The sequence below is a fragment of the Muscardinus avellanarius genome, assembly GCF_963383645.1.
Source record: "Muscardinus avellanarius genome assembly, chromosome: 18".
Taxonomy (NCBI): Eukaryota; Metazoa; Chordata; class Mammalia; order Rodentia; family Gliridae; genus Muscardinus; species Muscardinus avellanarius.
Window position 1 is genome coordinate 39953097 of NC_137804.1, and position 26808 is coordinate 39979904.

General features: G+C 57.6%; 1 protein-coding gene across 1 annotated transcript; it reads left to right on the plus strand.

Annotated features, from left to right (window-relative positions):
* Positions 1-260: 260 nt before the first annotated feature.
* On the plus strand, positions 261-26808 carry WIZ (WIZ zinc finger; the record flags this gene model as incomplete). The annotated part of the gene is given in 13 exon segments (XM_080714963.1): positions 261-471; positions 6275-6347; positions 8689-10823; positions 13887-13918; positions 13921-14272; positions 18265-18435; positions 19246-19749; positions 20776-21174; positions 21728-22273; positions 23706-24233; positions 24391-24810; positions 25042-25237; positions 26649-26808. Coding segments are annotated over 13 exon segments (5727 nt in total).

A 26808-nucleotide genomic window follows, 5' to 3' on the forward strand; every position in this document is an offset into this window, starting at 1 on the left:
GATCTGGGTAAAGAAAGGGGTTATCCACAGAAAGACATGCTGAGGTCAGGTGTCGTTAAGCCATCATGTGTATAGCTGGGCCCTTGGCCCGGGGGGTAAACTGAGGCAGTGGGCTGCAAGAAGGTCTGGGTTTTTGAGGGAGGGAAAACTGTGACAGAGTCCCTTTCTTGCCTCCCCTGAGCGCTTCTTCTCTCTGTCCCCAGACCCCAATGCCCCGCTGAGCCAGCCCCAGCCTGAGTGGAGCCAAGCCAGGAGCACCCATGGAAGGACCCCTGGCAGGCGGCCTGGCCGCCCCGGATCGTCCTCGAGGCCCAGAGAGACTGCCCGGTGTGATATCTGCTCCAAGGGAGGACATCGAGGGCGGGGCCGAGGCCGCCGAGGGAGAGGGTGGCATCTTCCGGTCTGCCCGTTACCTGCCCATCACCAAGGAAGGCCCCCGAGATGTTCTGGATGGCAGAGGTGGCATCTCTGGTAAGCAGGAGGGCCCCATGGCCCTGAGGGAGCATCACAGCGTGGTCCCGAGGCTCAGAGAGATCGGGCACCTGGCCCAGCAGGAGCTGAGTTGGGATTGCGATTGGGCTAGGGCTAGCATTCTCTTTCTGTACCATTTGGCGCCCCGTTTTACAGTTGTGAAAAACAGATGCCTTGGGAGCTGGTGACTGGACCAAGACCCCCTCCCCCACCCGTGGGTGGCAAGGAGCCAGGGCTCAAGCAGGTTGGCCTGACTCCCTCCTCTGCGCTAGAACCACCGGGTCCAGGTGCCCCTCCCAGCACCCTGAGCTCCCCAAGCCAAGCTCTCCAGTTCCCCAGCTAGACCTTCTCTCTCCATCATGCTATCTCAGCACTCACTGTCTTGGTGAGTCTTGCTGTTGAGCCGTGGGCTAGCTTATGCCCTCTAGTGGCTAGGGAGGGACTGAAGAGTCAGAGATACCTACTGCCCCAGGTGCCTCAGTTTACCCCACAAGAGGGTATCTCACACTGTCCCCACCTCGAGATTTATTCATCATTCATTAAATGCTGAGTGCCTACTGTGTGCCCGGCTCTGCTCTGGGTGCTGGGAAAAAAAAGACAGCTGTAAACAAAAGAGGCAAGCGTTCCCAGCCAGGCATGGTGGTGCATGCCCAGAATCCCAGTGCATGGCAGGCTGAGAGGGTGGCATGTTTGAGGCCAGCCACAGCAACTTAGCAAGACCCTGTTTCAAAATAAAAAAAAATAATAAAAAGGACTGGAGTTGTAGCGTAGAGGTAGAACACCTCTAAGTTCAATCCCAATACCACTAAAAGAAAAGGAAGAGAGATCAAGAGGGGAGAGATGAGGGGCAGTGAGCCTGAGAAAGGGGGTAGGAGGTGTTCAAGCAGGGACCCCACACACAGACTCGAAGGTCTGGAGATGCGCCCACAGGTACCAAGCAGAGACAGGAGGGCAAAATGAGACCCCCCGGGGATTAGCCCACTGCCCAGGGAGCCTCAGCAATCCCTTTCTTGAGGCCCAGAGAGTAGCAGGACCTTGTCTCTGGTCACACAGTTGGGACCTCAACTTTGTGGAAATCGGAGGAACAGGCGCTGGGACCCTGGGATCCTCTGTAGGTGTGATTTCAAAGGACCAGGGGTTTCCTCGGTGCCCGACTGACACCCCAGCTCTGGAGAGAGGGGAAAGGAGGGTAGATACAGATGTCCTCATCCACCCTAGGTATCAACCAGAGATTCATGCTTGCGCCTATTTTGCAGTCTGGGGAGAAAGGTGTTGTGGCCGCCAAGGGGGACCAGTGCTGCCCTTAATTCTCCTGAGCAAATAAGGGAATGGAATCAGGGCAGCGCAACAGGGAGCAGAACCATGGTCTGGAGGCTGGAGGACAGATGACCTGGGCTTTGGATGTGGTCTCTTTCCCACTGTCCTCTCAGCCTGTCGACCCCCTTTCCCTGACACAGACACCTGCCCTGGGAATCTCGTGACGCCGGTAAATAGGAACGCCTCTGGGGTTGCCATCCACCCCGAGGTCTGGCCCTCCATCTTCCCCATTCAGCTCTCAGGGTCCCCCTAAGAACTCTCTGCAGTGGTCACTTCCAAACTCCTCTGCCTGCCTCGACAAGGGTGTGTCCACCGCCTGTCCTGTCTCCTCTTGTAGCTGTTCCCTCCACACACACCCTGAATCCCCTGCCTGATGTGTCCTTTGGGTTGGGGCTCCCAGGTCTGCAAAATCTCAGAGGGCTTAAACATTCCGCGTGGATGGATGAGGAGTCTGGTGTTCTGTTGGGGACGGGGACCCAGGGCCAAATGACGCAGCATTTCTGCCTTGCTGGGGCCCCAGACTGGGGAGGAAAATCAGAGTATGCAGCCAGCAGGCCTGAGGCTCTGAGTCCAGCCTCCAGCTTCTACCCCTGGGAGTCCCACCTGCCCTCCTCCCCTCCACCGCCTCGTCTCTGGATGGAATGATTACTGTGACCTCATCGGCACCTGTCGCTGGCCCTGCAGGATTGGGTTGGTGACTGTTACCATCGAACAGAGGAGGGAGCTGAGCCTTGGAGCAGGAAAAGCGAGCCCTTTGGGTCGCACTGCTGGGCCTGCAACCTGGGTCTGCCCCCAAAGTTAAGATTCTTGGCCACTGGGCCAAGCAGCCCAGCTCAAGTTGTTTGTGGAGACCTCCTTCTGTCATTTGCAAGCCCTCTCAGGGACCCCAGGGCGCAAGAGCCCCTGAGGGCCCCTGGCCACCACCACCGGCTGAGGGTTACGTCTCGGGAACCTCACGCAACCCACAGGGACTTCTGGATCGCCGTCAGTATGGCGGCCATTGGACAGCCCCCCCAACCTCCGAGGTGCCTCAGACACGGCCCTGCATGGCCTCCTTCCTCCAAAGTCGCCGCCACTAAAAATAGGAGCCTCGCTGGAGCTGCTCACAGTGGCCATGGTGGCCCCCTGGCTCACAGAATACTTAGACAACAGAAGTCACAGAATCACAAAATCTGGGACACACAATCTCAGGAGCTTAGGGTCCCAGCCTCCCAGAAGCAAGAGCCCCGAGACCCTCAGAGCCACACCTCTAGGCTGTGCTGGGACTGGTTACCCACAAACCAGTCATCGTCTTCGGAGAAGCCCACATCTGGACCCAGACGTCCTCAAAGAGCTGGGCTCTGTGGCACACACCTGTCCTCCCAGTACCTGGGAGGCTCAGACTGGAGGATGGAAGATTTGAGGCCAGCCTTGGAAACTTAGCAAGACCATGTTTCAAAATAAAAAATAAAATAGGGCTGGGGGTGTAGCTCAGAGGTAGAGTGCCTCTGGGTTCAATCCCTAGCACCAAAAAAAAAAAAAAAAAAGTCCTCAAGAGATGCTTTCTCTTGGGGTCTTGCCCCCACACCTAGTCCCCCCCATACCCCATACTCTCTCTGATACCCACATAACTCCAAGCACAGCTCTGCTCCCTGTCCTTCTACCTAGTGCTTATCAAGTGGCGGCAATCGGGCATCCAGTGCTCATTGAGGAAGTATCTGGGGATGCTTCGGGCTGTCATGACTGTGGCGTGGGGAGGTGGCCGCACCTAGTGGGCAGTAGTCAGGTTCACCAACATCCTACCGCGCACGGCACGGCCCCCACCACAGAGAGTGACCCAGCCCCAAAAGTCGACAGTGGCCGAGTTAAAAACTGCTCTGGCTACACGCACAGTGGTCCACACCTGTTATCCCAGTGAGGCGGGAGGCTGAGGCTGGAGGATCACAAGTTCTAAGACAGCCTGGGCAATTTAGCAAGACCCAGTCTCAAAATAAGAAATTAAAAAGGCTAGGGCTTTAGCTCAGTGGCAGAGCACCCCTGAGTTTCATCCCCAATGCCGGAAAAAGAAAAAGGAAGCCGGGCGTGGTGGCGAATGCTCGTAATCCCAGCATTCGGGAGGCTGAGACCGGAGGATGGCGGTTCGCAGACAGCCTCAGCTACTTAATAAGGCTCTCTGCAACTCAGTGAGACCCTGTTTCAAAACAAAGAATAATAAGCCGGGCGTGGTGGCGCACGCTTGCAACCCCCGCGCTTGGGAGGTGGAGACAGGAGGATCGCACAGGTTCAAAGCCAGCCGTGCTGGCTTAAGAGACCCTGTTTCAAAATAAAAATATAACAAATGGTCTGGGGGTGTAGCCCAGAGGTAGAAGGGCTTCCAGGAACCCCAGTACCACCAAAACCAAAAAAGAATAAAAAATAGGGGCAGGGAGTGTAGCTCGGAGGTTGAATGCCCCTGGGTTCCATACCCAGACACACATAAAAAAAAAAAAAGAAAGAAAAAAAAAAGAAAGAAAAGAATAAAGGAACTGGGCGAGGTGGTGCATGCCCGTAATCCCAGTACCAAGGAGGCTGAGACAGGAAGATTGCAGGTTTGAGGCCAGCCTAAGCAACTCAGTGAGACCCTATTTCAAAATAAAATATTTTAAAAGACTGGGGTAGTTTGCGGACATCCTCAGCTACTTAGTGAGGCCCTCTGCAACTCAGTGAGACTCTATTTCAAAATAAAGAATAAAAAATAGGGCTGGGAGTGTAGCTCAGAGATAGAATTGTCCTGGGTTCCACCCCCAGGACTGAGAAACAGAGAGAGAGAGAGAGAGAGAGAGAGAGAGAGGAAAGAGAGAGAGAAGAAAAGAAAGAAAAGAAAAAGCTGGGCGTGGTGGCGCACGCTTGTAATCCCTGTACTACTTGGGAGGCTGAGACAGGAGGATCCCACAAGTTCAAAGCCAGCCTCAGCTACTTAGTGAGGCTCTCAGCCAACTTAGTGAGACCTTGTTTCCAAATAAAGTATAAAATAGGTTTTGGAGTATAGCCCGAAGGTAGAAAAGCCCCTGGGTTCCAGCCCCAGTACCACAAAAAAAAAAAAAAAAAAAAAGAGAGAGAGAGAGAGAGAGAAAGGAAGAAAAAAGGAAGGAAGGAAGGAAGGAAAGAAAAAGACTGGATGTGTAGCTGGGAAATATAATACCCCTGGATTCAATCCCCAGGACCAAACCAAACAAACAAACAAAAAATGAAGGAAAGAAACAAGAAACTGTTCTGTAATGTGTGTGGTTCTTTACCCCCCCATGTTTCCAGAAGCCATGCCACAGCCCCACACAGACCCTCAGGCAGCAGCCATACCACCCTGGCATCCCCCTACACCCCTTTTTCATTCCTTGATTCTCAGCAGTCAACTTCCAGGGCGAATCAGACAGAGAGGGATTGGAAATAGAATTAGCCCCAGCACCCCTTGCCTGCTTTCTGGACCATCCGCAAATTGAGGCTAGTCCAGCAATTGCATCTGCCGGGCCCTGGCCGGGGCACAAGTTCCCCCAGCGTGTTAACCTTGGCCCAGGCAATTGGCCGGCTCCCCGATTGGCATGCTTGCCCGTGCCAGGCAAGCGTGGCGGGCAGAGGAGACGCGGGCCAGGATTCCTGTGGCCGCCCCAGGCGTTGGCTCTACAGGCAGATAATAGAGAGTTGGCTCTATCTGTGTGTGTGGATTCGGGGATGTTCCCGGGATTCCACTCTAGGATTCAGGCCTGGGAGGGGTCCAGAAGGAAGTAGTGGGCCCCGCGTAGCTCAGGCCGGGCGGCCTTCTCACTCAGCGTGATGGATTTGATGAGCACTTCGGTGCCAAGCACAGCAGTGAAGAAAGCTGATAGAACCCGTGTCCTCGTGGGGCTGTGTGTTTGCAGGGGACAGACAAAGTCCAGAAAACGATCCAGGCAGTAGCTGGGAGAGCTAAGGAAAAATGTCAGTCAGGTGTTGAGAGAAAAATCATAGGGATTTCACAGAACTGGTGGCCAGGGAAGGGCACTCCAGGAAGACCAGCAAAGGCCTTAAGGCTGGAAAGAGTTAGGTGGCCTCGAAGCTCCAGTGGAGGGCCACAGAGCCCGGCAGAGGCGCAGAGGGCGCAGGACAGGCAGGCAAGGCTGGAGAAGCCAGCAAGGATCAAACCTCATAGGGCCTCCTGGTGGCACTTGGGAATCTACCTGGCTTTATTGTAAGTATTTGTGAGAAGCCAGGTGAGTTTTTAACCAGAGTGTGACTAAAAAAATCACCCTGGCTGCCACGTGGGGGGAAAGAGAGGAGGGTTGGAAGGCAGTAACCCTCTGGGGTCCCCCAGGAGACCTAAGGGGACTCCTGCAAAGAAACCCCTTTCAGGGTCAGGAACGCAGAGGCCAAAGGCCTCTCAGGGAGAGGGGCTGGGAGCGGCCCTTCAGAGGTGCCCAAGGGCTTCCGGAGTTGGGGCGCGGAGCCCCGGCCAAGGGGGGCCCCAGCCCCTCAGGGTCTCCCCTCTCTGTTGCAGACGGGCAGCCCTATCCTGGCCTCAGCGAAGCCCTCCCCCGTGCCACCTCCGCCAGCCATCGGATCAGCAGCTGGTGAGTGCCATGCTGGCCCTGACGCAGGGAGGGCAGGGGGGCAAGCAGGAGGTGCCCAGGCCCCAGAGAAGCCCCCAGTGAGCCAGCGGGGGACAGGAGGGAGTCAGGAGGCCAGGCAGGAGGAGGAGGCTCCCAGCAGACAAGCCCAGGGCGTTTGCTGGGGTGGGGTGCGGTCTGGAAGGAACACAGACAGTCAACTCTCATTATCCCTGCCAGGAGCAAGGCCAAAGTGGCAGGAACCCGGGGAATGGATCCTCTGAGTCCTTTTCTCTGCCAGGCGACCCTTAGGCTGACCTCAGTTTCCCCATCTGCCAAATCGGGTTTATCTGAGGCATCTCATGCATTTGTCTCGATGACCCAAGGGGTATTGGGTAAAAGCAGGAATCGAGCCCAGCGTGGTGGCACACACCTGTCATCCTAGTACTTGGGAGGCTGGGACAGGAGAGTCGCAGTTCAAAGGCCAGCCTTGGCACCTTAGTGAGACCATTAGCCACTCGGCAAGGTCTGGCTTCAAAAAAGTCTGGAGGTGCAGCCCAGTGGTAGAATGCCCCAGGTTCCATTCCCAGTACCACAAAAAAGAAAAAAGAAAAAAGAAAAAAGAAAAAGCCAGGCGTGGCGGCGCACGCTTGTAATCCTAGCATTTGGGAGGCTGAGACAGGAGGATCGCAGTTCACAGACAGCCTCAGCTACTTAGTGAGGCCTTCTGCAACTTACTGATACCCTCTTTCAAAAATAAAGAATGAAAAATAGGGCAGGGGGTGTAGCTCAGAGGTCAAATGGCCCTGGGTTCCATCTTCAGACCCACACACACACAAAAAAAAAAGAATAAAAAAAATAGGGCTGGAGGTGTAGCTTGGTGGTAGAATGCCCCTGGGTTCTATCCCTAGTACCATAAATAAATAAATAAATAAATAAATAAATAAATAAATAAAAGGAATCAGCCAGGCGTGGTGGCACATGCTTGTAATCCCAGCACTTGGGAGGCTGAGACAGGAGGATCGCACAGGTTCGAAGCCAGCCTTAGCTACTTAGTGAGGCTCTCAGCAAATTAGTAAGACTCTGTTTCCAAATAAAGTATAAAATAGGTCTGGGAGTATAGCCCGGAGGTAGAAAGCTCCTGGGTTCCACCCCCAGTACCACACACAAAAAATATAAAAAATAAAAAATAAAAAATAGGAATCAACCACAATGCTGATGCGCATTTCCCTTTGTTAAACAGATTGGCGGGTGTGATATATACTAATAATCTTATTAGAATCAATCATATCTCTCAGAATTAAGAATAACTGAGCAGAGCTGGGCATGGTGGCGCACGCTTGTAATCCCAGCATTCGGGAGGTGGAGACGGGAGGATCGTGGTTTGTGGACAGCCTCAGCTACTTGGCGAGGCCCTTCACAGCTCAGTGAGACCCTGTTTCAAAGATAAAAAGACTAAAAACTAGGGCTGGGGGTGTAGCTTGGAGGTACAGTGCCCCTGGTTTCATCCCTATAGAAAAAAAAAAAGAACTGAGGGGAGTTGGGCGTGGTGGCACACACCTATAATCCTAGTACTTGAGGCTAAAACAGGAGGATCTCAGGTTCAAGGCCAGCCTCAGCCACTTAGGGAGGCCCTCAGCAACTTAGCAAGCCTGTTTCAAAATTAAAAAAAAAAAAGAATTAAAAGGAATAGGGGTATGTCTTGGAGGTAGAACGCCCCCAGGTTCAATCTGTAGTCAATGGAGAATCGATTAGGATCAGGGATGAGAACTCACATCCCTCAGGGGCTTCCTGGGAGCCAAGAATCAGGTGAAACAAAGTGTTTCCCAGAACACAGAGTAGTGTCTCTCTTCCCTGTGTCTCAGAGTCCAGGTCCCTGTTGAAAGGCTGTGATTTTGAGCATTTAAATAAGCGCTTGTAGTGTGTGATGTTTTTGTTGCTAACCGCTTATGAGAAAGCTCCTTAGGTATTGTGTGAGGACAGGAAGGTGCCTGGTTCTTGGAAATAATCTCCATTTAGTTTCTCCTGGGGGAGAGATGAGATGAGAGTTGACTGTCCCACCAGACGTGGGGACCTTGGAGACACTCCGTAGAGGAGCTCCATTCTCTGAGGTTTCCGGACGCTTCCCCCATGCTCTAATGGGGCTGGGCTATGTGCCCAGGTGCACCCTGGGAGTTGACACTGGCTTTGGACCCCACAGCTGTGGAGAGGTCCAAGTGGACTTGCCCTTGCTCCCAGCCCTCTCCCCATACACTCCTAGCCTCTCCCAGGGCACCCCTGGGCTGGATCAGACTCCCTGGGAGCCCCCTCCCCCAGGGAACCCCAGGCCCACGGCTAACCTGTCCCCATTGGCCCTTCCTTGCAGCGGCTGGGATGGAGGCAGCCTGGACTTCCGGCCAGGCTCCCCACCACCCCATCTCCTGGGTCCCTTCCCCGGTCCCCCTGATGGCCAGGGGCCCTGGGAGTACTCCTTGGCCCAGGAAGCCGGGGCAGGCATCCCACCTGAGCGGAGGTTTGAGGACTGTGTCATTGTGAGAACCGTGAAACCCCATATAGAACTTGAGGGCTCTAGAAGATTCTCGCACCATCAGGGCGAACTGAAGCTCTTTGAGAAAGCCCCCCGGGGCCTCCCCCAGTTTGACTGGCTCCCGCGGGACCCCGGGCTGCACTTGGACCTGCCGCCCCAGCCGCCGCCCCTGTCCTCCTTCAGGAGGGCGCCGAGGCCCGTGGAGGATGCCGCCGGCACCTCGGACGTGGAGGTGGTGGGCACCCAGGGGGACCTGGAAGAGTTTGAGGAGGGGCTGGCCCGATCCCCGCAGTGGGGCCTGCCCCCGCCAGCCTCCGAAGTGGCCACGCAAACCTGGACAGTGAACTCCGAGGCGTCCGTGGAGCGACTGCAGCCGCTGTCCCCGGCCGGAGCAGAACCCTACCTATGTGGGCTGTTGGAGGAAGTGGCCGACGGGGTGGTCAGCCCCGACGAGGACGAAGACGAGGAGCCGGCCGTGTTCCCATGCGTCGAGTGCAGCATCTACTTTAAGCATAAGGAGCACCTTCTAGAACACATGAGCCATCACCGCCGCGCCTCGGACCAGGAACTGCCGGCCGGCCCCGCGCCCCTGGCCTGCGGAGAGTGCGGCTGGGCCTTTGCTGACCCCGCCGCCCTCGAGCGGCACCGGCAGCTGCACCAGGCCTCCCGGGAGAAGATCATAGAGGAGATCCAGAAGCTGAAGCAGTTTCCAGGCGACGAAGGCCGGGAGGCACGGCTGCAATGCCCCAAATGTGTCTTCGGCACCAACTCTTCCAGGGCCTTCCTGCAGCACAGCAAGCTGCATGCGCGCCAGCCATCACACCAGCCGGCCGGGGAGCCGTTTGGGGGCGGCAGTAGGGCTGGCAGCCCTGGTCCTGATGTCGGCACCCTCGTCTATCCTCCTTTTGGGGCCCCCCCAGGCCTCAGTGCCTGTGCCTTCTGCGGCTTCCCTGCGCCCAGTGAAAGCCTGCTCAGGGAGCACATGAGGCTCCTGCACGCCCGCCCCCACTGGGAGGAGGACTCCGCCGGCCAGCCGGGCACCAGCCAGGACACATACGCCCGCTTCCCAGACGGTGCTGCAGACTACTTTGGCAAAGACGAGCCGCTCCTGGCCCCTGCATGGCAGGACAACCCTCTTGGATACAACTCCAGCCTGGCCTTTAGCCCAGACTGCCAACAGCTGGGCGTGAGGGCTTTCCCGCTGTCCAAGCCGCTCCTGCAGGACCCAGGCCAGAGGCCTCTGGGGATGCTGGCCTTTCCCTCACCCCTGGCATCTGCCCCCTACCCCACCCATTTTAATAGAAAGAAGAGCGCCATTCATCCTCAGGGGCTGAGGGACCGCAGGTATCTTTGGAGTGAAGAGGATGAGGACGAAGAGGAAGAAGAGGAGGAGGAAGAGGAGGAGGAGGAGGAGGAGGAGGAAGAAGTCGAGGATATAGCACTAACTCCTGACATGGAGTTTTCCCTGGAAAATAGGGTCTTTCCACCCCCGGTTGACCCCAGCCTCATTCCCCAGCAAGCCCTGGAGCTGAAGCGGACTTTTCAGGACACCCTGCAGGTGGCTGAAGCCACAAGGGCCCAGCGGCAGCAGCTCCGAGGGATGGTACCCATCGTCCTGGCAGCAAGGCTGCAGCCACAGGTCATGGAGGCGGCCAGGGTGCCCCCGAGGCTGCAGCCAGAGGAGCTGGGGCTGGGGAGCACCCACCCCCTGGATTTCCTGCTCCTGGATGCACCACTGGGCGGCCCCCTGGGGCTGGATCCGCTCCTGGAGGGGGACGCGGCGGCCCTGAAGCATGAGGAACGCAAGTGCCCTTACTGCTCAGACCGCTTCCACAACGGCATTGGCCTGGCCAACCACGTCCGCGGCCACTTGAACCGCGTGGGCGTCAGCTACAACGTGCGGCATTTCATCTCTGCAGAGGAGGTGAAGGCCATCGAGCGCAGGTTTTCCTTCCAGAAGAAGAAGAAAAAAGGTAGGGCAGCTCTACCACAGCACCCAGCTCCTTGCGAGGCCCCGGAGCCACCCGGCCACATTCTAATCCCACCCACCCTGGCTCCAAAACCTCCCTTAGCTGGGGGCATGGTGGTGCAGGCCTGTGATCCCGGTGCTTGGGAGGCTGAGACAGGAGGATCACAGGTTTGAAGCCAGCCTGGGCAACTTAGCAAGACTGCTAGCAACCTAGCAAGCCCCTGTTTCAAAATAAAAAATAAAAAAGGCTGGGGGTGCCACCCAGGGGGAGAACACCCCTGGGTTTCATCCCCAGTACCACAAAAATAAATAAGTAAATAAATCAATCCTCCTTTAGCTCCGTGCAGGGTGACATTGGGGCCTCCCCTCCTGAGAGACCTGGGAACCTCAGAGGTCACCACCAAAGGTCAGTGGATATGTGAGGACTCCCCCAGTGCCCTGGCCGGGCTGGCAACTGGAGGAAAGGGGTCTGGGCAGAGGAGTCAGCTTCAGGCAGAGAATCCCATTGGATTCCTTCATTCCACATATATTTATTGAGGTAGGTCCCCTCCCTCCCGGGCACTCTGGGACACGGCCGATCTTGCTGTCCTGGAATTCGTGGCCCAGGCCAGGAGTGACGGGACCCTTGGCGGGCTTCACCCTTTCTGCTTGTGAGGTGAGCAGATTCTCAGGCAACAAGATTCTGATTCCAGAGGTCCATCTCCAGCGGCTGTGCCCTGGGTGGCTCTGATGCGTGGTCACAGAGCCCCCTTGGGTAGGTGCTGATATGGTGAGAGAGAGAGAGACAGAGAGACAGAGAGACAGAGAGAGAGAGAGAGAGAGAGAGAGAGAGAGAGAGAGAGAGAGAGAGAGAGAGACAGGGAGACAGACAGACAGACAGACAGACAGAGAGCGGGCGCACATTGTACACAAGTATGGGAAGCAAGGGATGGACACTTAGGAAACCAGGCAGTTACAACATGAAGCGAAGGAGACCTGGAGAACCAGGGGCCTGGGGAAGCCAAGAGAAGATGCCCCCAACTCCACCTGCAGGGCTCCTAGAAGGCTCCCAGAGGGGGGTCACCATGTCCTCTGCTTGCCCGTTTCTTTTCTATCCATTTTCTTTATGCATTGCCTATTTATTTATTTATTTATTTATTTATTTATTTATTTATTTATTTAGTGGTGCTGGGGATGGAACCCAAGGCCATTCTACCTCTGAGCTACACCCCCAGCCCGATTTTTGAATTCTTTTTTTTTTTTTTTTTTTTTTGGTGGTACTGGGGTTCCTGGAAGCCCTTCTACCTCCGGGCTACACTCCCAGACCTATTTTTACATTTTTATTTGGAAACAGGGTCTCCTAAGCCAGTGCGCGCGGCTGGCTTCGAACCTGCGCGATCCTCCTGTCTCTGCCTCCCAAGCGCGGGGATTACAAGCGTGTGCCACCACGCCCGGCTTTATTCTTTATTTTGAAACAGGGTCTCACTAAATTGCAGAGGGCCTCACTAAGTAGCTGAGGCTGGGTAGGAAGCTTTGATCCTCTTATCTCAGCCTCCCAAGTACTGAGATTACAAGTATGTGCCACCACCCTGGCTTTCAATGCCTATTTGATTTACTGCGTGCTGGCAAAGGTGAGGAAAAAAACCAAAAACAGAGCAGGGCGTGGTGGCACATGCTTGTAATCCCACCATTTGGGAGGCTGAGACTGGAAGATCCAGACAGCCTCAGCTATTTAGTGAGGCCCTCCACAACTTAGTGAGACCATGTTTCAAAATAAAAAAAAAAAATAAAAAATAAATAGGGCAGGAGGTGTAGCTCGGAGGTTGAATGCCCCTGGGTTCCATCCCCAGACCTGCCGCCCCCCAAAAAAAAGATATGAACTGGGTGTGGTGGCACACACCTGTAATCCCAGTCCTTGGGAGGCTGAGACTGGAGGATCTCAGGTCCAAGGCCAGTCTTACCAATTTAAGGAGACCCTGTCTCAAAAAGGGGTGGACAGCCAGACGTGGTGGCGCATGCTTGTAATCCCAGCACTTGGGAGGCTGAGACAGGAGGATCACACAGGTTCGAAGCCAGCCTCAGCTACTTAGTGAGGCTCTCAGCAACTTAGTGAGACCCTATTTCCAAATAAATTATAAAAAAATAGGATTGGGGGTATAGCCTGGAGGTAGAATGCCTCTGGATTCCATCCCCAGTACTGCCAAAAAAAAAAAAAGGGGGTGGACATGGTGGCACAGGTTTGTAATCCCAGTACTTGGGAGGCTGAGACAGGACAGTCCCAGATTTGTGGCCAGCCTCTGCAACTTGGCAAGGCTTTATGCAACTTAGTGAGACCCTGTTTCAAAATAAAAACATAATGCCAGGTGTGGTGGCTCGTACTTGTAATCCCAGTACTTGAGAGGCCTAGACGGGAGGTTCATAGGTTCAAGGACAGCCTCAGCAAATAGTGATACTCTCATCAATCTAGTGAGACCCTGTTTCAAAACAAAAATAAAATAGGGCTGTCTGAAGGTGTAGTTCAGAGGTAAAATGCTCACTGTGGTACAATCCTCAGTATCACAAACCCACACACACAAGGGGCTGGGGGTGCAGCTCTGTGATAGAGTGCCCCAGGTCCCACCGCTAGTACTATTTAAATATAGATAGATAGATAGATAGGCCGGGCGTGGTGGCGCACGCTTGTAATCCCCGCGCTTGGGAGGCAGAGACAGGAGGATGCGCAGGTTCGAAGCCAGCCCCGCTGGCTTAAGAGACCCTGTTTCCAAATAAAAATATAAAATAGGTCTGGGAGTGTAGCCCGGAGGTAGAAGGGCTTCCAGGAACCCCAGTACCACCAAAAAATACACACACACACACACACACACATACACACACGGAATTTCCTTGCTGAATGTTCACTCAGATGTTTATAAACCCACAAATGAAGAAGCCTTCCCGAAGGGGGTCCCTGATGCCGCCGGATGTGTAAGGGCCTCCCGAGGCATGTCACTGGGGTGGGATGCACCAGCCAAGAGCTGCAGGGCAGGCAGGAGTGGCAGCATCAAGAGGCAGGGAAAGCCGGCCCGGGGGCACGCCTGGGAGGGCTCAGGGCTAGGGAGTGGTGCCCCCACCCCTACCCCACCCCAGGCAGCCCCTGTCCTCTCTCCGCAGTGGCCAACTTTGACCCTGGCACCTTCAGCCTGATGCGCTGTGACTTCTGCGGGGCAGGCTTTGACACTCGGGCCGGTCTCTCCAGCCACGCCCGGGCCCACCTGCGGGACTTCGGCATCACCAACTGGGAGCTCACCGTCTCGCCCATCAACATTCTGCAGGAGCTGCTGGCCACCTCAGCTGCCGAGCTGCCCCCCAGCCCCTTGGGCCGCGAGCCCAGCGGGCCACCCGGCAGCTTCCTGACCTCCCGCCGGCCACGCTTACCTCTCGCCATGGCCTTCCCGCCCAGCTGGGCTGAGGACCCTGGGCCTGCCTATGGAGATGGTAAGGGGAGTGGGCAGGCCAGGCTGGACCCTGAGCTAGCCCGGGGGCTCAGAGGGATGGAGGGCTGGGGGCAGTCTATCTATATTCCCACAAGTGTTTCAAGTCATTTTACAAAGTATATCACCACCATTCTGCCAATTAGGGGTCATTTTTTGTTTTACTCAGGGGCTGGGCTTCCACCATAGATGTTTGTGGAGCTCCCGAGAGAAGCCAGACACTGTATTCAGCACTTTACAGTCATTGCAAACCTCACAATGATACTATTAAGGCTGGGTGTTATTATCAGCCCATCTGACAAATGTGGAAACTGAGGCACACAGCGCTCAATTAATGTGCCCAAGGCTACACAGGTAGGAGAAATCGGGTTTGAATCCCAGACAGTCTGACTCTAGCTTCCGGTCCTCGATGAATCTTCTGTCTTGAGCATTGTGGCCCAACAGGACTTTCTCTGAGATGATGAAAATGTTCTTTAGAGCCAGGCATGGTGGCACGTGTACTCAGGAGGCTGAGACAGGAGGATTTCAGGTTCAATGACAGCTTTAGCAACTTAGTAAGACCCTGTTTAAAAACAAAAATAGAAAATAGGGCTGGGGGTACAGCTCAGAGGTAGAATGCCCCTGGATTCAATCCCTAGTACCAAAAGAGAAAGAAAGAAAGAAAGAAAGAAAGAAAGAAAGAAAGAAAGAAGAAAGACAGAAAAGAAATTTAAAAAAAAGAAAAGGAAGAAAAGGAAAATATTCTTTAGTCATCCGTGCTCTCTTGGAGGGTCACCACTGGCCCATGTGGCCGCCAAGCACATTAAATATGGCTAGTACTGGGCCAGTGGCAATCCTATTGAATGGTCCAGATCCAGAGTCCAGATTCTAGATCCTCGACCAATGCCTGATTGATCCAGCAGCACTGAATCCCTCCTCTACCACCCCCCATCCCCGCAAACTCAAGTTCTCGCTGTGTAGTAAGATTTCATCTATATTATCTCAGCTATCCCTCAAACACAAGTCCTTGGGGCCAAGAATTTTGTTTGTCTGTGGTACTGGGGATGGAAGCCAGGGCCGTATGCATGTCAGACAAGTGTTGTTTGTGCATTTCACGGGTGAGGAAACCGTGGACCACCTGCTTTGCCCCAGACACCTAGAGTGAGAGCTGGACTTCCAAGCGCTTTGTTTGCTGGTGGGCTCCAGTGGGAGGATGGCTTAGGAAATCCAGAGTCAGTATTTGGTGCAGGAGCCCAGGGACCGTGCATTGCAGAGAAAATGGGAAAGTGAAGTGCAAAGGCAGAGTTTGTGCAGCAGCTTTAATTAGAGTTGATCAGGAGGAGCACTTGGACTCAGAAATGATAGGTGTCTGAACCGGGAGGAAATGACCCGGAGCTGCTGGTGGCTGGGGCTTCCTTCTGTGTCTTCCTTGTTTGCACTTTCCAGCGTCCTACCCAGATCTGTACTCTAGGCTTAGCTGGGCTCCTTTCAGACCTCAGGCCACTGACAGGCATTCCGGAGTTCAGAAAGGGGACAGTGAAGCTCTCAGAGCTCCCCTCTCTTCCTCCGACCAGGAAACAGGCACAAACAGGAGAGTGGCTAGTTGAGGCAGAGTGGGGGAGTGTGTTCAGCCTTCCTGCCCTTGCTTGGTGTATAGCTAGCTTTTTTGGGGTGTCTCAGGGGTGGCTGGGAACATGCGCTCAGCAGCCACGTTCATCTCTGGCTAAGCCGCTTCCACCAAAATACCAATGAGTGCCCGGGAAGCTAGCCAAATCCCGGGGTGCCAGGAGTCGGTCTGTGGGCAGGAAAAAGTGGTTTGACATTACGCTGGCCTAGTCCAGGAGGAGAGAGAGAGAGCGGGGCGTGACCTCAGGTGTTCAGTGAACATCTGGGAGGAGGCTCAGGTTAAGGAGCATCTGGGACGATCCTGGAACAGAGAAGATGGGGGCTAGGTTCTTGCCCCTCCTCCTCTCTCCCCTAGTGGGCACGGGGGTGAGTGGGTGCCAGGTTGGGGGCGGGGCGACCACCAAGTTCTGGCCCCACCCAGCTGTCAAGGAACCTCGGCGCCGAGGGTTTGGAGTTAGGGGAGGAGGGAGCAGGCAGTGCTGGAATGTAGGTATGTGTGTGTGCGTGCTGAGCTGGACTCTAGGACAGCTGGACACCAGGATGATGTTGGAGGGGGGTCCTCGTGGTTGAGGACCAGGAGTCTTCAGCAGATGGTGACTTCCCGGTAAGAGAAAGGGTTAGGGCCCCGGGGCACGCCCTCCCTCTGCTTATGGGAGGGGGCGGCTTAATATGGAGGTGGAGGTGTGTGGCTGGAGGGTTCCCATCCTAGCGGAGGGACATCCGGGGCCGGCACGGGACGGAAGTCGAAGGCCGCTCGGGACTCGGCTTTCGCTCCCGGCGGCTGCGGCCACTGGTGGGTCCGCGGGGCCTGGCGAGCGGTTACCTCGCGGCGCTCGGCGCTCGGCAGGCCGTCCTGACAGTGCCCCAGGGGCGGGGCGCGCTCGGCGGCGGCGGCGCTCGGCTCTCGGCTGCTCTCGCCTGGGGCGGCCGCCCCGCGTGCGCCGGAGCCAAGATGGCCGCCTCCACCGCCCAGTGCCGAGTGACAAAAGCGGAGAGCAAGGCGGCGGCGGGGCCGCGCGCGGGGGGCGCCCGGGAGCGCGCACCCACCGGGGCGCCCCCGCCCGGCCCCCCGAGCCCGGGCCCCGCGGCTCTCCCGGCGCCGCCGCCGCCGCCCCCACCCCCGCCGCCGCCGCCGCCGCGGGACGGGCCCAAGGCCGAGCCGGAGCCGGGGCCCGGGCCCGCGCCCCCGCCCCCGCCGGGTAAGAGCCGGCGCCGGGGAGGGTTCGGGGAGGGGAAAGTCGGCGTCCGCCCGCCGGTGCCGCCGCAGTCGCCCCGGCGTCCGCCGTCCAGCCGCCGGGCGCCCCCTCCCCCCAGGCCCTCGGGTCGCAGGGCCCCGGGCCGCCGGGCGCCGCCCCCGGGGTCCCGGGCCACGAAACACCCTGCCGCCGCTGCTCGGGACCCCCGCCCGCCTGACAGATGTCTCCTGCCTCCTTCGGAGTCCGGGGGCGTCTGTTGTCACGGTTCCGGCCCCGTCGGTGCGGAAACCCGCTTTGGCCCCTGTCCCGTCTGACAGTCGCGCCCACCGCACCTGGAGACTTTGACAAAACTCTCGGGTGTCCCGGCCCCCGGTGGCCTCCCGGCCCGCCTTCTCCTTGCCTGTGTGGGACTCACACCGAGCCAGGGTCTTGTCTGGCCTCCTGCATCTGGGCCTCCCGAGGCCCATCCCACTCACAGTAACTACACACTCTTACTCTGCTCCCAACTCTTAAATGTGGAGCTCAACAGGCTTCCCAGACCCGTTTCTGTGAAAAATCAGATCATGAAAACCTACCTTGAGCCCCTGTCCCTACATACCTCTCCCCCAGGAAGCCTCCTGACCTGATAGTGGCATAAAAAACTTCACACAAGTTCAGAAATTTTTATGGTTCCTGTCCACCGTCAGATCCACGCTGGCCGGTTCCAGGTTTTTGGTTTTCACCTTTCCACATTTAGGGTTCAGCTGTGCACCAAAGCCCTAGCCCTTGTCTGGTGGAAATCCCTCCTAAGTCCCAAATCCCTGTCCTCGGCATCCTGCCTCTGCACTACCTCTCTGGCCTGCTGACCCTGGCCTCCTTCAGTCAAGTTCTCCTTCTGCCTTTCTGCCTTTTGTTAAGTTCTTTCCAGAAAGTTGTTTTCTCTCAGATCTTCTTGTGATGGGAGTGTCAGCTCAGACTTGCACAATGTCCCCTGACTGGTCTGTGCTTTGGTGGCTGGAACCTGTTGCCAGGCTCTACTGTCACCTGGCAGCCTCAGTGTCTGTGTGTGTACTGGTGCTGGGGTTACAGACTGGGGTGAGCTGCTTCCCGGAGTGAGAGCAGGTGCCAAGGATGAGGAAGTGCCGCCATCCGGGTCCTCCTGGGGGTGGACAGCCCGATCCTTGCGTGGGCTGAGCCTGTCTCCTCTACCCCACAGGCCTGGGTTCTGAGGAAAGCACAATGGTGGCCATGGATTTGGGGTCCCCCGTGCTCCCTAAGAAGAGTCTGCCTGTCCCTGGGGCCCTGGAGCAGGTGGCCAGTCGGCTGAGCAGCAAAGTGGCCACAGAGGTTCCTCATGGCAGCAAACAGGAGCTGCCGGACCTCAAGGGTGAGTGGCCGGGGTGACAGGGCCAGGGCGCTGGCCAGGCCAGTCGTACTCACAGGGGAGCTCTCAGGCCTGGGAGTTGATGTGAGGCTTTCAACACAGCGTTTCTGCAGCCTTCCCCAGGCGTGACCCCAGCTGCACCCTCAGTGGGCAAGGGAAGGGCATCCAGAGGAGCAGGCATGTTGGTCCAGAGCTTACTCTGCCCCTTGTTAGCTCTTTGACCTTCGGTGTGGCACCAGTTTATTGTCTGTTGACTCTGAAGTTGTTCTGAGTAATGATGGGCTCCATGCAGTTTTCAGGGATGTGAAAAGAGTAAAAGCCCTTGGGCCAGTGAAGTTGGGGGACCAGGAGGCAGAGAAGTTGACGGTGGGGATGAAGGCCCTACATAAGTAGGTACAGGGGCCATGACTGGCCCTTCAGCTCAATTTAGTACATGAGTGGAGCTGTAGACAGTGGCTAGGACTTAGCTCAGGGTGAAGCTTATGGTCAGTAAGTCAGGGTTTGTGGGAAAATCTTGCCAGGCCACTTCGGTACATCTGAGATCTGAAAGGTATCCCTGCCTGCTGGACCACAGAAGGGTGCTTCCTCCTGCTCTGTGCCCTTGGGTGCAGCGCTTTCCCTCTCAGCCTCAGTTTCCTCATTTGCCAACCAGACTGGCTGATCCCTGCCTCATTAGTGTCCCTGTGAACTTCCAGGGGGCTTGATGGGAACAGAACACTTATACTGAGACTGGGTGTGAGGGGAAGAAGCAATGGGCCGGTTGGGCCCACCAGCCTCACAGCCCGCTCTCCTGGCTCCCGTCTTACCCTCCAGCCCAGAGCCTGACCACCTGCGAGGTCTGCGGCGCCTGCTTTGAGACCCGCAAGGGCCTATCCAGCCACGCGCGTTCCCACCTGCGGCAGCTGGGGGTGGCCGAGTCGGAGAGCAGTGGCGCCCCCATCGATCTTCTCTATGAGCTCGTGAAGCAGAAAGGCCTGCCAGACGCTCCCCTGGGGCTGCCCCCAGGCCTGATGAAAAAGTCCAGCTCGCCAAAGGAACTAGTCGCCGGGGCCGCCCGGCCTGGCCTGCTCGCCCTGGCCAAGCCCCTGGATGCCCCTGCCATCAACAAAGCCATCAAGTCTCCTCCTGGCTTCTCCACCAAGGGCCTGGCCCACCCGCCCAGCTCTCCGCTTCTCAAGAAGGCACCGTTGGCCCTGGCGGGCTCCCCTGCCCCCAAGAATCCTGAAGACAAGAGCCCCCAGCTGTCCCTGAGCCCCCGGCCGGCCTCTCCCAAGGCCCAGTGGCCCCAGTCTGAGGACGAGGGGCCCCTGAACCTCAGTGAGTGCGGGTCCCGGGAGCTGAGGGAGGTCCTGGTGCTGGGAGGGACCGGGTGTCAGTTGTGCCTCAGGTCAGGAGGGTCCAGGGTTGGAATGCAGGGGTCAGTGGGGGCCACAGCGCCTGTCTTCTGGGTCAGTCAGGTCAGTGTTGGTGGAGGTGCTCGCTTATCTCCTGGCGGGCTGTTCTGCATATGTTCATCCATCTCCCACTTTGCGGATCTTCCCTTGGAGGCTTGGCTAAGGCTGCCACAGTGCCAGGGTCATCTGCCACTTCCAGTCACTCTTGTCCTTCTCTGGGCTAAGGGTAGGGCCGTGAAAGAAACCAGGGCTCCTGTGGGCCTGCTCTCCAAGTCGGGGTTCTGGGCATCTTGGGTCCTGTAGACAGATGGTCCCTGTAGATGGCCCCATCTTCACGTCTTCCTGGCCATCTTGGTCAGAGGCCTCTCTGTTTGTGCCCAGGGTGGAGCCCTTCTACCTGGACTAGGATTGGGGGAGAAACCCTCCAGGGGCAGGGAGCAGGTTTCATGGGAGTGTTCTGCAGAACATCAGGCTTTCCCATATATTTGCGGGCATTACAGCCTGGGGGTGACCCCAGGGTCAGGTCCTCCTGCCCAGGGAGCACCCCAGATAGCAACTCATGTCCCTTGAATCTGCTTCCGCTGAGCCTGCTGCTCCTTTAGAGCGGTGCCCTGGGTTGTGTGGCGCTTGGCAGGCCAGGGGCTTTGCTCAGCACCCACCACTAGCTCCATGGCAGGCAGGGTTCTTGGGAGAGAGGCCTGGACGCATCAGCAGTGTTGTCACTGCCTGTCCACTCTACATCCTTGAGCTTTCTACCATCACCTTGATGTCAAAGGGCCGTGCAGGGGACAGGTTATTGTGTCGCCCGAAACTTCAGAATAAATCCACGGCCCGAGACCTGCAACCCGAACTGCCTGGGTGGCTGAGAATCATACCAGACCCTCCTGCCTCCACCCCAGGGCCGGCCCAGGTGGCGGCCGTGAACCCCCCCTGTGTTTTGTCTCCGCAGCTTTAGATAGTGACGGGGGCAGAGAGCTGGACTGCCAGCTGTGTGGTGCCTGGTTTGAGACCCGCAAGGGCCTGTCCAGCCACGCCCGTGCCCACCTGCGCCACCTGGGCGTCAGCGACCCGGACGCCAAGGGATCCCCCATAGACGTGCTCCACGGGCTCATCAGGAGGGACGGCGTCCAGATCCGCCTCCCACCCGGGCGCGGCGCCCTGGCCCAGCTGGGGCGGCCTCCTCCCGCCTCCGCGGCCCTCTCCTTGCTCCCCCCCCCACCGCCGGCCAAGAAGGCCAAGCTGAAGGCCACGGGTATGGCCAGCCCCTGGGGGAAGCAGGACCTCTCGGCCGCTGCAGCCGCCGGCATTTTCTGGGCCTCTGATGTGGAGCCGTCTCCTCTCAACCTCTGTAGGTTCTTGCTTCAGCCGCCCCTCCTCCCTGCGGGCCCTGGAGCCCCTCCCGGGGGGGTCACAGCCCCCTCCCTACTCCCTCTCTGGGCAGGGAGTAGACAGGGGCCCTTGGCAGGCAGTGGGCCGGCTCTGCCCAGAGCTCTGGTTGGCAGTGGGCTGCTGTGTCCTCTCTCTTGGCCTTTGACCTCTGTCACCATGACCCTCCTTGAGAACGAAGGCCGAGGGGAGGGTCCTGCCTTTTGGTGTGGAAAGTGCCCACATCTGCCTTGTCTGGACAGCCGTGGCTCCTAGGCTGCCGCTCCCGCCTTCCTTTCCCGAACTTGTTGGGATCCGCAGGGCTGTGAAGCCTTGGTCTGCTCTCTGCTGAGACCGAGGGCCCAGCTGCTCTTGAGCTCCCCTCCCTCCTGCTCCTGCCGGGTGTCTGGCCCTGCCCCACACCTTGGCTCCCTCACCCACCCTCCGCTGCCCACTCCTGGCTGGCCAGGACACTCCTGCAGGTGACCGTACTAAGGATGCCCATGGTTTTAACTGCCCCTCTCCTCCTGCTGCAGCCTCCGGCCCAGAGCCAGCTCGAGACATCCGCTGTGAGTTCTGCGGTGAGTTCTTCGAGAACCGCAAGGGCCTGTCGAGCCACGCGCGCTCCCACCTGCGGCAGATGGGCGTGACCGAGTGGTACGTCAACGGCTCGCCCATCGACACGCTGCGGGAGATCCTGAAGAGAAGGACCCAGTCTCGGCCAGGCGGACCCTCCCACCCACCAGGGCCCAGCCCCAAAGCCCTGGCCAAGGTGGTGGGCAGTGGAGGTCCCAGCAGCTCACTGGAAGCCCGCAACCCCTCGGACCTTCACCTCTCGCCCCTGGCTAAGAAGTTGCCGCCACCAGGCAGCCCCCTGGGCCATTCACCAACTGCCTCTCCTCCCACGGCCCGGAAGATGTTCCCAGGCCTGGCTGCACCCTCCCTGCCCAAGAAGCTGAAACCTGAACAAATGCGGGTGGAGATCAAGCGGGAGATGCTGCCGGGGGCCCTGCATGGGGAGCCGCACCCATCTGAGGGTCCCTGGGGGGCGCCGCGGGAAGACATGACACCCTTGAACCTGTGTAAGTGTGACCTTGTGGGATGGCAGGGAGCGTGGATGAGGGGTCTCCTGCCTGCCTCCCTTGGGGTTACCCCTCACACCCAGTTGAACTGGAAGGGAGGATGCACAGGTCCAGGGGACCAGGGCTAGTATACAGTTTGCCTTGCAGACCCCAGCCACCAAGCTGCCTTATTTGTCCAGGGGAGGCAGAATTGTATCTCTGTGGTGGTGAAGAGATTTTCTCTCTCCTGCCATCTTCAGTCAGTTGGCTGAAGAGCCTGGCTGCCAGCCAGGTTCCTAGGAGGAAGGTCACGGGGATCAGCTAGCGACATCTGCCATGGGGAAGAGCAGAGGGGCTGGCAGTAGGTGTCAGAATTGTGTCTTTCTGACATTCCTGGAATTAGGTGCTTGACATTAGGGTCAGGTTTGAGTTAACATCTCTATTCCTAACCAGGCTCAGTAGTACACACCTGTCATGCCAGTACTTGGGAGGCTGCCGCAGGAGGATTGCAGGTTTGAGTCCAGCCTGGGCAACTTAGCAAGACCTTGTTTCAAAATACAACATAAAAGCTGGGCGTGGTGGCGCACGCTTGTAATCCCAGCATTCGGGAGGCTGAGACTGGAGGATCTCGGTTCGCGGACAGCCTCAGCTACTTAGTGAGGCCCTCTGCAACTCAGTGAGACCCTGTTTCAAAATAAAGAATAAAAATAGGGCTGGGTGTAGCTCAGAGGTTGAATGCCCCTGGGTTCCATCCCCAGACCCACAAAAAAACAAACAAAAAAAAAAACCCAAAAATACCCCAACAACATGAACAAGGCTGGGGGTGTGGCATGGAGGTAGAATGCCCCCAGCTCAATCCCAGTGTCACACACAAGAGATCTCTGTTCATTCACACGCCTGTGACCTTGGGTAGGTTCCCTCACTTGGAAGATGGAGATCAGCGCAACCTCGTGTCTGTGGTTTCTTGAGAACTAAATGACACACAGTACTGAGCACAGAGCCTGGGTGCAAAAGTTGTGTGTGCGATGTGGCCACTGCATCAGCCACTGGCTACCCCATGGCACCGCGTGCGTATTTTCCACGTGGTTGACCGTGTGCCTGCTGGATGCTGAGCACTGCCCAGCCTCCACGGTAGAGCTCACGCGCCTGCCTGGCCCTGTGCCATGTACTCTGGTCCACCCTCCTTTAGATCCTTCCGGTGACATGGGGAGGTGAGGGCTGTCACTTCCATCTGGCAGAGAAGGAGGTTCAAGGAGGGGATGCGTCTTGCCCAGCTTCACACAGATGACAGAACAGGCAGAGGGCTGGATGTGTGCAAGGGCCGCGGAGGCCAGATGAGATGGGCAGGCCTGGGCAAGGGGTGGGCACTAGGCAGCTAGCACTCGGGCCTTGGGCTTGGAGGCTTCCTGCCCGCAGCCGCTACCTCCTTCTCCCCCTACCCGGACCCCTGCAGCGTCCCGGGCAGAGCCGGTACGGGACATCCGCTGCGAGTTCTGCGGTGAGTTCTTCGAGAACCGCAAGGGGCTGTCAAGCCACGCGCGCTCCCACCTGCGGCAGATGGGCGTGACTGAGTGGTCTGTCAACGGCTCGCCCATCGACACGCTGCGGGAGATCCTGAAGAAGAAGTCCAAGCCGTGCCTCATCAAGAAGGAGCCCCCAGCCGGGGACCTGGCTCCCGCCTTGGCCGAGGACGGGTCCCCCACGGTGGCCCCCAGGCCGCACCAGTCCTCGTTGCTGCTGTCGCCCCTGGCTGTCCGGCCAGGCAAGCCAGGAGCTGGGTCAGCCCAGGTGCCCCGGGAGCTGAGCCTGACGCCCATCACTGGGGCCAAGCCCTCTGCCACCAGCTTCCTAGGCTCCGTGGCAACCAAGCGGCCCTTGCAGGAGGACCGCCTCCTCCCAGCAGAGGTCAAGGCCAAGACCTACATCCAGACTGAACTGCCCTTCAAGGCAAAGAGCCTCCATGAGAAGACCTCCCACTCCTGTAAGCAGTGGGCAGCAAGGTCCTGGGAGGCTGGGAAGTGCCGCAGACTCCTGCACTGGCCTGGGCGGGGCCAGAGAGTGTCCTGTGGGAGGTGGGATTGGCTCCTGTGGGCTGGGGTGTGTGCCCCAGGGCTCAGCCACGCCTCCTCTTCCTGCAGCCACCGAGGCCTGCTGTGAGCTCTGTGGCCTTTACTTTGAAAACCGCAAAGCCCTGGCCAGCCATGCGCGGGCACACCTGCGGCAGTTTGGTGTGACGGAGTGGTGCGTGAACGGCTCGCCCATCGAGACCCTGAGCGAGTGGATCAAGCACCGGCCCCAGAAGGTGGGCGCCTACCGTAGCTACATCCAGGGCGGCCGCCCCTTCACCAAGAAGTTCCGCAGCGCCGGCCACGGCCGTGACAATGACAAGCGGCCATCCCTGGGGCTGGCCCCCGGGGGGCTGGCCTTGGTCAGCCGCGGTGCTGGGGGGGAGCCGGGGCTCGAGGCCGGCCGGGCCGCCGACAGTGGTGAGCGGCCTCTGGCAGCCAGCCCACCAGGCACCGTGAAGGCCGAGGAGCACCAGCGGCAAAATATCAACAGTGAGTACCGTTGCAAGGGCAGCAGGCACCTGCTGCGGCCGCCCAGCCCGCCCGGCCCTGCCCCACTGTCACTTCCTCTGCCTCCCAGCCCTCCAGCCACTCTCCCGTCAGCCCACCTGCCCAGGCGGCGGCCAGGCACCTGTAGTACAGGTCCCAGAGCGGCAGCGCCCTGCTTGCTAGAGGCAGGGTGCCCTGGCTCTCCTGCTCATCACCTGCCCTCTCCCACCTTAGAATTTGAGCGTCGGCAAGCACGCCCTCCAGATAGCGCTGCGGCCCGGGCAAGCGAGGTGGCCAGTGACCTGCATCCAAAGCTGGAAGAGGCGCGGCAGCCCCCACCCCGAGTGCGGCCCGTCCCCTCCCTGGTGCCCCGGCCTCCTCAGACGTCACTCGTCAAGTTTGTTGGCAACGTCTATACCCTCAAGTGCAGGTATGCTATCCCCCAGGGAGGGAGGGGACACCCACAGGGCCGAGGCTGTCAGGAGCCCCTTAGGATAGGACAGAGTCACCAGACTTGGGGGCACATGCCTATAATTCCACTTGAGTGGCTGAGATAGGAAGATCACAGGTCTGAGGCCAGCCTCAGCAACTTAGCAAAATCCTCGGCAACCTAGTGAGACTGTTTCAAAACCAGAAAATAAAGAGCCAGGGTTGTGGTGGAGGTGTGGCCCCAAGCGTGCCTATAGATGTGGTAGGACCAGCCTAAGGGCTACTCACAGACCTCAGAGCACTGGGCTGATAGCCTGAGCTTTGTAGCCAGTGAGACTTGGGTTCAAATTCTGGTCCTGACACCAGGCCCTGACAACCTTGGCTTGATTTCCTCACCCTTAAAGAGAGGGCTGCCAGGCATGGTGGCATATGCCTACAATCCCAGTACTTGGGAGTCTGAAACAGAAGGATATTAAAAAATAGGGCCAGGAGTGTGGCTTAGTGGTAGAGTACTTGCCTAGCATGTGTGACCCTGGGTTTTATCGCCAGTACTGAAAAAGGAGAGAAAGGGAGAGTGTTGTTTGAAGCCTGGCCAGGTGGATTACTTGGGAAGCTGAGATGGGAGGATCACAGGTTCGAGGACAGTCTCAGCAAGTAGTGAGACCCTATGTCAAAATAAAAATAAAGTAGAGCTGGGGGTGTAGCTCAGAGGTTGAATGCTCCTATGTTCAGTCACTAGTACCACACAAAAAAAGAGAAAGTTGATAACAGACCTACCTGAAAGATTTGTTACGAGGACTAAGTTTAATAGTTACCAAACACTGAGAACTGTACCTAGTGTGTGGTAAGCACTCCCCTAGTTTCCATTTGATTCAGAAGAGAACTAGTCTTCGATAATTCTCAATGGAGTCTAAGTATACATCAGAGACCAAGAAACTGGGACCCTTTGACATGAAGTGATTCATCTCAGGCCATATGGGCCAAGTCAGAAGTGGGATTCAAATCAAGTCTCTGGAGCCACAGAATTCAAACTCCCGGCCCCTGTGCTATGAGGCCTTTCTTGGTGCCCCTTTGAGGCAAGAGGAGGAGGGGCCTGGTAAGGTGGCCGTCTCTGCCTCTCTGTGCCCTCAGCCATCTCAGATCGCATGCATTAGTCAGATGGCACAGGTGCTTGGGAAGTTGGATGGCTCTTAACCCAGCACCAGAGATTTCATTTCCAGTGGCCCCCTCCATGACCCCATGATGGGCAGAGGTGGCTGCCTACAGGGAGACACCTGGCTTCTGGACTCCTCAAGTTCTGGGCCTGTTCTGTCTATGCTCCTGCGTAGTGGCAGGTGTACTCAGGGATGTAGACAAGGCTATTGCTTCCACCTCTCTGCAGCAGTGTCCACTCCCTCTGTTCTCTCATGCAGGTTCTGTGAAGTGGAATTCCAGGGCCCCCTCTCCATCCAGGAAGAGTGGGTGCGGCACTTACAGCAGCACATCCTGGAGATGAATTTCTCCAAAGCGGACCCCCCGCCTGAGGAGCTCCAGGCCCCGCAGGCACAGACAGCAGCAGCAGAGGCGCCCTAA